At 38.0% G+C, this 12550-nt stretch overlaps 1 protein-coding gene across 3 annotated transcripts in view; it reads right to left on the minus strand.

Annotated features, from left to right (window-relative positions):
• Window positions 1-11453: 11453 nt before the first annotated feature.
• LOC149305587 (serine/threonine-protein kinase 3) overlaps window positions 11454-12550 on the minus strand; it is a 90954-nt gene continuing 89857 nt past the window's right edge. For all 3 annotated transcript variants that reach the window (XM_089477355.1, XM_089477354.1, XM_089477353.1), the window contains one exon: window positions 11454-11612. In XM_089477355.1, coding sequence (XP_089333481.1) covers window positions 11454-11612 — 159 coding nt within the window. The remainder of the gene's footprint in view (window positions 11613-12550) is intronic.

Consider the following 12550-nt stretch of genomic DNA (forward strand, 5'->3'; position numbering starts at 1 on the left):
ACTAAGCATGTTCATTGAGAACTTACATTTTAAAGTATGGCTAAACTCATTTGATCTATATATTTGGACAAATGCAGGAGAAATGCGGTGTTCCATCAAAATAAAAATGTACATATCTCAGAATAGTTAATTTTCTTAAAGCTATTAAAATTATCACAGAATCACCATTGGATCAAATATAACAAAGTAAATAGAACCGTGGAATTATATCTAGAATCAAATACCAATAAATTCCGAGTCTGATGAAAAAATAAAAACTATGACCAATTGAGAGGCATTTACCAACTTTATAAATCTTTTCTGTTGGAAACCTGCCTTAAAGCCTGTGTTATAACTTGGAAAGCTGTCCATGGTATAATTAATCTTCAATAAACCTACTTAATAATTTTACATAAATGGAATTTGGTTCGATATAAGGTCAGCATATGTTGTGGGAATCTGCTGGAGATGTGGTACTGAGAGGTTGACACTTTGAGACGTATTTGGTGAGACTGTTCGAGTCTGATGGCTAGTAAACTATGTATTGCTAGATATTGGAAACCACTTAGGCGAGTCCTACACTGAACAATTCACCTTGCCGCTCTGAGCTAAAGGTAAACATCTCTAATGAGGCAGAAAGGGGTATTCTCTGAACCCCTACACCCTTATTAGCCCTTAATAGGCACCACACGGGGTGGGCATCAGCATTTGTAACCTGGTTGTGAAATACAAATACATAGAAGAAAGCCCTGCGCTAAGAGGTTTGCTGTGATGTAGCAGGCGAGCTTCCACTTTAAATGGCCATTGGCGTGAAACTAAAAACCTCCATTAGTCTAAATAAGCATAGAGCGCAGGTAACTTTTTTTCAGTGTTTAAGAGTGATGGAAGTTTGAGCGCAGGCCTTTCTTCTATGATTTTGTTTTTTGAATAGTATTTACTGGATGTGCAGTAAACTATCTACCCACACACACAGAAAAGTAATTAATTTTAGATTACAACCTGTCATTTTGACATTTCTCATCCTTTGAAATACACATTTATCCATATCCCAGTCTTTCTTACCTCCATGGTATACATATTGAGAAACCTGCGACATGGCAAGATAATGCCATTGCCACTTGGTCAGATCTTCAGCGGACAGAAAGTCAGCTTTACACAGTTTGTCCAGCTCATCACGTAGAATACGTAATACTTCAAAAATTGGCACTTTCCTAAAATCATTAGAATAGTGATAGGGGTCATCAGCTTCTGATACTAGTAAATCCTCAGGCACTTAGAACTTATTCTATCCCACTCCCAATAATACATATTATTTTCAGCGATGAACTACTTAATCATCTCCTACCAGAGCTTTTGAATTTAGAACACTCAGCAATTAACAATCATAGAGCGGGTTTTATGTGCTGAACATTATGTGATGTGGTTTTTTTCCTCTGGACCATCAAGTCTGCAAAGATATCTTCTGCCATAATACAGTTTGGCTTCCAAAAGGCAGATAAAAACCATAGAGGTGTTGCTATAATGGAAGTGCTGGCAGCATTATACTTTCTGTAAATGCAACCAATGTAGATTGGTCTATAAAGAACCCTAAAAAAATTGTAATATGAAAGGAAGAACAACGCACATGAAAAAAATGTAAATATTTTATTGTTTCCAACATCTTCCAATATACATTTAAACTGGAGAATCAGTGTCTTCATAAAGGCATATACGGTGTGCATGGATCTTACTTTTATCTTAGGAGGATGTGATCATGGAGCTATTGCGGTTGACTTCACTGAATGCTGACATCTCTGATTGATCTGCATTTGTAGAATAAATCAGACTAAGCTCTACCTTTTTATAAAGCTTCATGGGAGACAAGAATGGCTGAATATACTCGTCTTTTCATTACATTGTCATCTGTCTTGTCATATTTTCTAACTATGCCCTTTTTACTACGCATTAAATTGTATGTTAAAGATGTCTCCTGCTGTATCTTCAGAGAACAGCATCATGAAGGGTAGATTCTTTACTTAATGATGGCCTTTTCAGGGATGTCAATGAAGAAAAAGGTATCAAGGTTGCTCAGTGGATTGCCCAGGCTATTACATAGGTATACAAGGTGAACCCATGTGCTGCTGTCACTGCCATTTTCCTCCATAAGTGTTATGTGCTGGGATATAACGTCATATCCCAGTGCATAGCATGAATTGCAGATGTTTTACGAGAGAGCGATTATCAGTTAATTTTTCAAAAGCCGACTTAAAACATTAACCAGTCAGTCGGCAACCTTGCCGCCTGCCACAACAGAGGTCTTGACTTGCCTGTTGTGCCATAGGTTCATCATCGCTGGCCTAGGGTCTTTAAAAAGGTCCCAAGAAAGACTTCTCCCTGGTGACTAGCCAATCTAGGTGTTCTAATACTGGCCACAACCACCACCAGCTGCTTTGTAAAAGGTGCTGAGGCCAAACCAAATGGCATTAGCCTGATCTGAAAGTGTATCTCAGTGTCTCCTCTTTGTCTGTACAGGGAAGCAACGCTTCAAAACTGCCTCCCACCCACTTCCTGCCTACTTCCCACCCACGTCCTGCTTACTCCCCACCTACTAAATGCTGCTTAGAGCTAGCTCTGCCGCTATGCATGGAGGTTTCCATCCAGTAAAATATTGACATGCAAAAAATATGGTTGGAGTGCAAAATTTCCATCCCCTTCTCTCCAATCTTTCTCTTTACCTCACTGCCTCCTACTCTTATTTTTTACCTCTATTAATAATTAGCAGAGGCCTGTTTTATATGTGACACAGGGGATTATGTTTAAGGAGCAATTGTTGCAAAAGTGGCACAGTCTCCATAGCAACCAATGTGAATCCTCCTGCTGACTACTCCATATTCATTACCTTTGCGCCAAAGTAGCTGTTTATACACCCCCCAAATACATTTATTATTACAGAATTATTGGCCTCATTGTGTCACATATACTAATTATTATAGAATTTATATACTAATTTTGGTAGATCCAGAATACCATTGTTTTAGTGTAGAATAATTAATGAATATTCACTTTTCAGGCGTCAGATTTTGAATATTCCCTAAAGCTATTTTACGAAGTGTCAGGAAGCTGTAGATCTCATCTTCAGTGAGATGCTGAATTGTCGTTTTGTGCCGATCTCCTGGACTTGTATGACTCACTCTGCGCTAGTGGCAAACTCTCATCAGATTGCCGTTCAGACAATCAAATTACTCCACAACTGGCTACAGAATATTTTATTAAAATAAAATAAAAAATTCAGTTGTCGCTTACACTTCGCAGGAATCATTTTATTTTCTAATGAAAGGAAAAATGACAGAATAATTAGGCGACACATACTAATACTCATATAAAAGTGGTATCAACAGTAATGCCTCCTCTCTGGTTATCTGCTCTCAACTCCCCGGAGTCCAGTTTGTCCAACTGAAGACCCATCTTGAACACCGAGTCTTACACTAACAAGAATAGGACATCTTACACGTTCACTGGTCACGGTAAGGACCAATAGGTTTAGTTAATGTTTGACCAAACATTAGAATGGGGAGACACTTGGTATGCCCGAGAGTTTAAAGAATGGTGCCATAGACAACATCGAGTGGCCGTTCAGCGAGCAAGAACACCTTGTTAAAGACGAGATCTCATGGCAAGATGGCTTTTCTATAAAAATGTTTTAACAGTTTTTACAGAGCCCACCCAAATCTCAGTTAAAGCAAAGGCAGAAGATCCATCTCTGTTAAGAAAGAAAATCATATAGAATATATATATATATATATGAGAGACAGTGTGGGCGAAGAATAACTCTGACTTAAAGTTATCATCATAGTAACCAATAGAATGGTCTTAACAGGAGCACATTTAAATTCTAATTTCTCTTCATATATAATGAAGTGTCTTTTTATGCTATAAAAATATATTGCTATTTGTATGTATTATTCCTAAATGTTAACGGCCAGTAACCTCACTTTTGTAGGTTGGACTTTTATTTTATTTGCTAAACTCGAAGCCGTTTTTTATTATGTTTTTTCAATGTTTTACCTGCCAGTGATTTATCATCCATTACGTATAAGTGAGTGAGATTAACTTTGCAGATGACAAATTTATCATTGCTGATTATATCCTGACACGTCTATGATTAGACAGTTGCTTTCAGTAGAACGTGTTGCTGTTACTCGAAGAAGCCGAGTCTATTTTTAACATGTATGAAACCCACCTTGATCTTTTAATGCAGGCATTTTTACACTTGTAGAAGACAGCATTTTCTGCGTTTCTGTTATATTCAACCGTAATTCCCCTCTTTCTCAGTTATATGCTGAAATTATATATTTTTATTTTCAGGACAAATAGGGCTTTCTTATATGTTTTACAGTTTTACCTCTTACAAATTTGAATGCAGATGAGAAAAACAAATTATATTAATAATACCTATCCTGGGCTTGCCTAGGATATATCCTTTTATGCCAAGGATTTTCATTTACTTTGGTAGTTATTGGGCAAATTACAAGTGCGTGTATTTTCTCAAAATTGTAATATTTTCAATTCTGGTATTCTGAGTTTCTAACTTCAATAGCGCTCACAGATCTCAAAAGTGAAATCTACATAAAAGTGTATGTTTATGAAAGTTATCGGGACAAGAAATGTGCATTCATTTTCCCATCATCATCCAAAAAAAAATCTACTTTTCAAACAAACTTAGTAATGCTGCCTTGAATTTCTAAGGATACGTGCAATAATTTGTGTTCTGTAGCATTCCCTGAGTATATCGATGCCCCACATGCATATTTACAAGCTGACTGTAAGGAGTAAGAGGGTATGGTGGGAGACACCAGACAGCAGGAGCGAGGCTAGAAAAGGCGAGGCAGAGTTAGGTCGGAGTTAACATTGACATTGTGAGGCTTCCCTGAATAATGCGATCAATGATTAGAAGGACCAGGGGGCATTATATGGTTTGTATACAATGTACAAAGTTCTCACAGGTTAGTACAGGTTAGTATTAGATTTGGTGCAAATAAGCTCATGTGCTATACAGTTTCTTTTTTTCATCCCATCCTACAGTGCAGCCGTCCTGTTCCTCCCTGACACTGTAACTTATAAGACGGTATAATAGGCGGACGGTGAAGACACATTACACCGATTGTGTCCCCCACCCTCATCAGTATTAGAGACTCATCACTAGAACTAGATTTCTCTCTGAGTATTGGACTATATAGTATGTGTGTTATATATACATATTTTATATATAATCATAACCTATAAGCAGATTTTTGTTTGTTTGTTTTATGTGCAGCAAAAGAGAAATGTAGTTCTAGTGTTCAGTGCTAAAGGTCAGGGTTGAACTGATATTGGACCAAATCAACTAAATAAATCATTTTAATGAGGAAGTCTATGGATATGCCCACATTAAACACATTAGCCCCCCCCCCCCAGTCTAGTGAGTGTATATTGCTGTATTTATAGGAATTACATTACGGTATGTTTAATACTTATTATATATATACCGTATTTTTCGCTCCATAAGACGCAGTTTTTTTCCTCCCAAAGTAGGATGAAAAATCAGCCGCGTCTTATGGAGCGAAGATGCAGGCAGGGAGGGAGGGGCAACGATATACCGTATTTATCGGCGTATAACACGCACTTTTTTAACTAAAATCCGGAGCTTAAACCCTACCTGCGTGTTATACGCCGATAAATCCGGGGTCGCAACTGAGGCAGGCGGCGGCGGCCGCCAGCAGAGGAGTCCTGGATTTCTGCCAGTCAGGGGGGCCCAAGGGGTGCCGAGCGGTTGCTGAAGACAACCGCTCGGCAACTCTCGGGCCCCCCTGCCTGACAGATATACAGGAATCCTTTGCTGGCGGCGGCCGCCGCCACTGCCGCCTACCTCAGCGCTTCAACTCCTGTGTTGGAAGCGTTTGTCTCGGGTGCCGGCGCTTTAGGCTGGGCGCCGGCATATGACGTCAGACGCCGGCGCTCAGCAGTGAAGCGCCGGCACCCGAGACAAACGCCTCACGCTTCCAACACAGGAGTTTAAGGTAAGTGACCGGGGCGGGGGGGGGGGAGATCCTGAGAAGGGGGGGTTAGGGAGTTAGAGGGGAGATCCTGAGAAGGGGGGGTTAGGGAGTTAGAGGGGAGATACTGAGAAGGGGGGTTAGGGAGGGAGGTCTTACTGTGTGTGTCTTACTGTGTTTGTGTGTGTGTCTTACTGTGTGTGTGTCTCACTGTGTCTGTGTGTGTCTCACTGTGTGTGTCTTACTGTGTTCATAGCTTATTCAGTTATTGTAATAAATATTTTAGCCCATTTTTTAGCTCAAAATATTTTTTCCTTTTTTTTCTCCTCTAAAATCTAGGTGCGTCTTATCAGCAGGTGCGTCTTATAGAGCGAAAAATACGATATATATATATATGTTTGGGAATCAGACAAACTTTATAGGGTTTGACAATTAGACCTTATATCAAAGTTGATAGAACTAAATATATTTATTTCCAATGTAACTTTTTGTTATTGAAAGTTTATGTATTGAAACTAAAGGGGACAATTTACATTCTTTGAGCTATCTTGGCTGGGGAATTAAATTTCAAATTTTATTATTGTTTCTTTAATTGATGCTCTGCCAAGAGACAATGTTAAATATATTTTACCATTTGACCTGCTTACTTTGAAGCCTGGATTTTGCCAAAGGATAATTTGATGGTCGCTATCATTGCTGTTTTTTTCATATTTATTATCTTGCCTTTGCTATTCTCAGCATTGTATATATATCATCTGATCCCATTTATTGTTCTATTTAAGTGACCATTCAATTACCTGTATTTCTGTCCTATAGCCTTCTCCGTTTTGGCTGTGGGTATATACAGTGGATATAAGAAGTCTTTTTTTTAACCCCCCCCCCCCCCCAAAAGTGTTCAGTTTGTTTTGCAATTTAATTGTTCATGTTTTAGGTCACATTAAAGGTGGCAAAAGTTCTGACATGATTTATCTGTCTCATTCTTTAACATTACAAGAATCTGGCATTTTAGCAGGGGTGTGTAGACTTTTTATATTAATTGCCCAGTAAAACACTTCAAAGTACTTTTGCATTTTTATTTTGTTATATTTGAGAGAAAAAATATTGATTTTTTTTTTTTTTTAATAACGTTATTCATAACACATATTCCGTGACATTTTATCTGCCACTCACACAAAATTTCCCCATTTTCCGGTCTACATGGTGTCTAGGGGCTGCACTCCTAACGGGATGTTTAGGGGGATCTCCGATGTAGAGGGCCACATTAATGACATCATAACAAAACACCATAAACCTTTCCTAGCAAGCTGCCTAACGGAGCACCTGAATTGAAATGTGTCTTAAGTGTAGCATTTGCAGAACGCTAGAGACACCAGCGTCACCACTAGTTTCATAACATTATACCAACGCACATCTAGCGTTCACACGCAGTGATAATGCCTATGATTTTGTAAGCTGGTAATAATGTTTGTTGTCGTTGGGTCCCCGCACTGCAGGCCAGCAACTCAAAAGCTTATTCTACAGACATCCTACTTATAATTATGTACAATTTAACACCAAAAGCTACAAAAAGGGACACTTTAATGCAGATTGCAGCAAAACACACCTCTTGCTTGCCAATGCACATGATCGCTCCACTTACCAGCAGCATACTCCAGCATTTTCACATTAGTTATTGGCTGCCCCAAGCATCCAAAACAGCTGTGAAAATCACACAGCAGAAGGGGTGGTGTGCTGCAGCTTCTCCTAAAGGTGTTTTTTTTTTTTTCCTGTCAGCCTAACCATAGATCTCAAAGTACTTGATCATGTTATTGGGGAGGGAGTGGGACCTGCCCGATCATATTATGTGCCTGATGGAGGGAGGGCCTTCCAGATGGTGCTGTGTGCAGATGGATAACATGTTTTAGATACAAATGTGAAGGGGGGACAGTGAAAGGACAAGATCAATGTGTATATCATCTTAATTTATTCTCAGGAACAGCACATTGACACCTCCACATTAAGTTATCGCTTATCTCTTACTCTCCCCTATTAGGTTGCTGATAGTTGTTAATTGGTTTGGGAATACTTTGTAAGGACAGAACTTCCGCGGCAGATCATGCTGGCTCTACCACAGGCAACCATTGATCTTAGCTTTCATGTGGTGACCTTTTAAACATAACTTATCTAAAACAATTATACTGATAAACAAAAGAATTTCATTAAGTTAATGTTACGGTTTTTATAGATACATTCTCTGTAGATTGCTTTACTTATTGTGAGTTTACAAGAGACATTTAATCACCACTGAAATTAAGATTCTTTGCCATGCTTTACCAGTCTAATCTGCATCGCAATTAGAAAACAATGGAGACAACACACTTTGTGAAAACATTTTTGTTTTATTTTTACTCAGTACGTGTATATATTAAAACAAATTCTTATAGAAGGCAAACTGAGGAAATAGTCCAAAAGTGGTTATCCCTAGCCCCACGTGCTTTTGTCTCTGGCTCATTGAGGGGTTAAAAAGATGCAAAAAAAAAAAAGGTAAGTGGTTATGAGACACAAATTTGCAGCTTTACATTACAGCATTTTTACCAAATACAAACACCTGAAAGGAAAAAAATTCTAATAAAAGAATTACACACACAACAAAATTCTTACACAAACGTTGTGACACAGCGAAATATACAGTGTATTGAAAGGTTCTCAAGGAAGGCATTATAATACAATATATTTTAACAACCACACATACAATTCTGAGAGATGGAAATTCTTCATATAACTGGAGACCAGGTGTAAATTACCTGCAATAATCCTTTTGTTGGTGAATTTATGATACAGTACAACAAAGTCATAACTCAATAGACGGTCTGTATGTTTCAGACATCTGTTCTAGTATTGGTCCCTAAATATAGGGGGGTATAAGTCATGTCAAACTTAGTTTTTATTTACTCTCCTTGGTTTGCTTTACTAGTTAGCTGCATACAGGTCAGCTAAACTTATTTGTATAACCTGGTCATTTAATGTATGAAAAAAAAGTACACAAAAGTGGCCACACTGATTAAGAGATTACCCGGCAAACGTCAAGGCACACATTTGATCTGCTGAATTATATAAGGCAAACGTAAAAGTAAAGAGTTGATCGTCACGTGGCGGCCTCACCTTGCAGATGGTCTGCCGGTCATCTCATGGTCACTTGGATGAACCGAGTGTTCCAGGAAAAAATAAAAGTAAAAAAGTCTGCATGCTAAGTAGACTGACTCATGGAACATTAATTCCCGCAATGTAATAGATTCATTAAACAAAGTACTTTTAGTTCCTTTAAAACAAGACCGCTAGCAGCAATGTCACACTCTACATGCTTTCCATAAAAATGACAGGAATTTAGAGGTTATTTTCCAGAATATGTTGTATAGTGATAGTGGCGTCTCTGCTCATAGGGCTGCTTCTTTGGTTATAAAATTAATGGTCCCATGAATGCAACATTCAGATGTATTTATTAAATAAAAGCACCAACTTACAAAATTTAGATCAACTCATACACAAAACGTTCCTTCTTTCTTCTCACTGAAGGGCTGAACACTTAATAGGCAGCAGAGATAGTGCTAATCCTTGTCTTGAACTACAGACACCAGGTGATGGGTGCAGCTTGGTTTAAACAAATTATTGCTTTAATGGGAGTTGGCAGCATAAATATAGAGAGCAAATATACCAGGCTAGTAGAATTGGAAGCAAATGCACATTGGAAACATCACCGTGAAGTAATATGTTAAGTACTTTAAGCCTAAGACATAAAAGTACTTTGCATGTAGAGTCACATGGTGATACCACGAGAAGCGTCTTGTCCCCGCACCTTTGCCTTCAAATATCCAGCCTGAATGTATTGTGTCAATTACACCAGAGGGCCCTTTAATCCAACATTGATACTATTTAACACACACTGCATGAATAGTCAGCATTTTAATAGTGTAACATCCCTTGGAATTTTCACAATTCTACTAAAAGCCTATAGAGTTTTTGCTTTAATAATATAATGGACATTTATATGAACTCATTCTACATAAAATAGTTTAAAAAATAATCAAGTAACTGATTTTGTAAGGAAATGCCTTCATTAAACACTTAAGGTAAAACTGGTATATGCTACATAGAAAATGTCAATAGATATGATAGGGGTGATTAAGCAGATCTTAATCGTCACTGATGCACCTTGTGCAAAATGCCATCGCAGGGAGCCTTGCTGCGGACTTAGAACATAAATTAACTTTCACCTAAAGCTGAGTGGTGTATTAACTACATACTTCCCTACAATACCGAATATTAACCAGTAAATGCAATAGTCAATCAAGGCTGCTGTAGATAGAATATATTCCAATCAGGAAAGGGACTGAAGGCCATATACTGATACTAGGCTTTGGGAAGCAGCCCCTAGACCATGAAATTAACACAAACATATGTGCAAGAAACGGTTTCTGCCGCAACCTCTGAAATGGTAACTAATCACATCTGCTATTGCTAAACAATACACAGTCTATTAACATCAGGGGGGTTTATGGGCTTCACTTTTACAAACCGAGGTCCAAAATATACATACGAATTTTCACAAAACTTGACAATATAAAAGTGTTAACCTGGCAAGGTGTAAATAATTAAGCACTGTCCACGTAACATGTTCATGTTCTTGTAAACTGTTTTAGGGATCGGTAAGTATGGCTCTGCTGCTTTTGATATGAAATGGGTCGTTATATGGATATTCTGAGGGCCTTTACATTAATTTGCAATACAGTCCAATTATTCAACACAGAAGAAAATAATCTAAAAACCAAAATCGGAAGAATGTAGAGGTTTACCAATGACACAATAATCAGGAAATTCATCTGTGTGGTAATCACAAAATAATATTTGGTCTCGTGTGTGCATCAAGAGCAAAACAAAAACAGATACAAGTATCTTGAAGGCAAATTTACATCTAGCAAGGATCAAAAACAACCCTGATGACACTGAACAGCAAAGCAACGATTCAACAAATAAAGAAATTTATTTTTTTGGAAAATGGGGATCTACCCTAAGCTCTGTAACAATCCTTACCTACAACACATAAATAATGAAGCTTATTCAACTACTTGTAACTAATGCCAGCAAGGGCACCTGAGGCTCAGCTTTGGATGATGGTCAGTGACAGAGGTCCAACATTCTTCAATGACTCCACAGAAGGGGTAAAAGCAGACGTGTTAATTTCAGGGTTACATAATGCTTTATGTGTTCCAGCTACAATACAGCAACGCTGTGTAATTGAGGAGGTTAAAAAAGAACTAATTTAGACGCAGCTCTGGTTCTACGCGGAGTGGTAAATGAAGCACTGAAAGGTCTCAACCAATGTTTTGATGTAGCTGTGATGTGTTTGTGATCACGGTTTTTATCGAATTCCTAAAAAGTAAGTGTCCGCTAGTGGTTAAGAGTTTTCCCAGAGATAGAACTCCCTCATCAGAAGTTCTGCTGCCGTCGCTTCTTGGCATCCATTGCATCAAGAATGGGTTGCCTCTTTGCAGTGTACCTCTGTCGAAGTTCTTCGATCTCCCTTTCCATCATGGGGTCCAGAGCCTTCAACCTCATCTGCAGTTCCTCAAAACTCAAGTTCTTCAACTATGAATGAAAAAAAAAATAACACAATTATTAAAATGTGATTTAGACAAGGAAATAAATCACATTCTAAAAACACCTCAGGCATGAGGTTGTCTTTCTGAGTACAAACATTACATTTTTTGCATATACTCTGTGTTCCTATATTATTCTAGATCGAATAATAAAAGCCATAAAGGAAAAATGCCATAAATTCAGTAAATTTAAACAGAGAAGACAATCCAGGTCTGGTTATGATATTTCCCTTCATATTTCATGCATCAAGGAACCCCCAAATTTTTTTTTGTGTTCCTGAAAATAATGACTTCTGTGCAATTACCTCATAATAGCATCTTCCGCTATTCATTTAATAAATATTTCACTTTAAAGGCAAAGGGGAAAAAAAACAATGTAACCCATTTAAAAAAATTCTGGAAACGCTCCATTCTGTGTTTTCCAGAGCTTCCGTTTTATAGATTATGATATATCATCATCCGCGCTTCACAGGCCCATCACAGAGCGCTTCATGTGCATGAATAATTGATCTAGAAAATGTCAAACATGTCAAAATAAACCAGCCACTGGAATTATAATATACATTGTTTAGCTGGAGGCCAACAGCGTAATGGCGGCTTCTCTTAAGTGTAGACTTACTCTAGAAAACACAGAAAAGGGTATAAAAACGTAGAGGCTCCAACAATGTTACCCATACATCATCTTAAGCCGAAATACCCGAAAACATAGTTATGGGCATGAGAATCATTCAGAGCGCACAGTTTTGGTTACTGGCCATACTAGTATTGAATATTTGGATGTGGGTATATTAAAGACCCAGTATGTTATCTAGCTGCTTGATAGAAAAGCTGATCTAGAGCGTACAGTTTAGATGGGTTATAATCTGTAAACATTTCTGACTCAAAGCCAAATGAAACTATATTAAACTTTAAACATGACATGACCTC

This window comes from Sceloporus occidentalis, unplaced genomic scaffold (assembly GCF_023333645.1).
Source record: "Sceloporus occidentalis isolate IW3139 unplaced genomic scaffold, rSceOcc1.0.p SCAF_11, whole genome shotgun sequence".
NCBI lineage: Eukaryota > Metazoa > Chordata > Lepidosauria > Squamata > Phrynosomatidae > Sceloporus > Sceloporus occidentalis.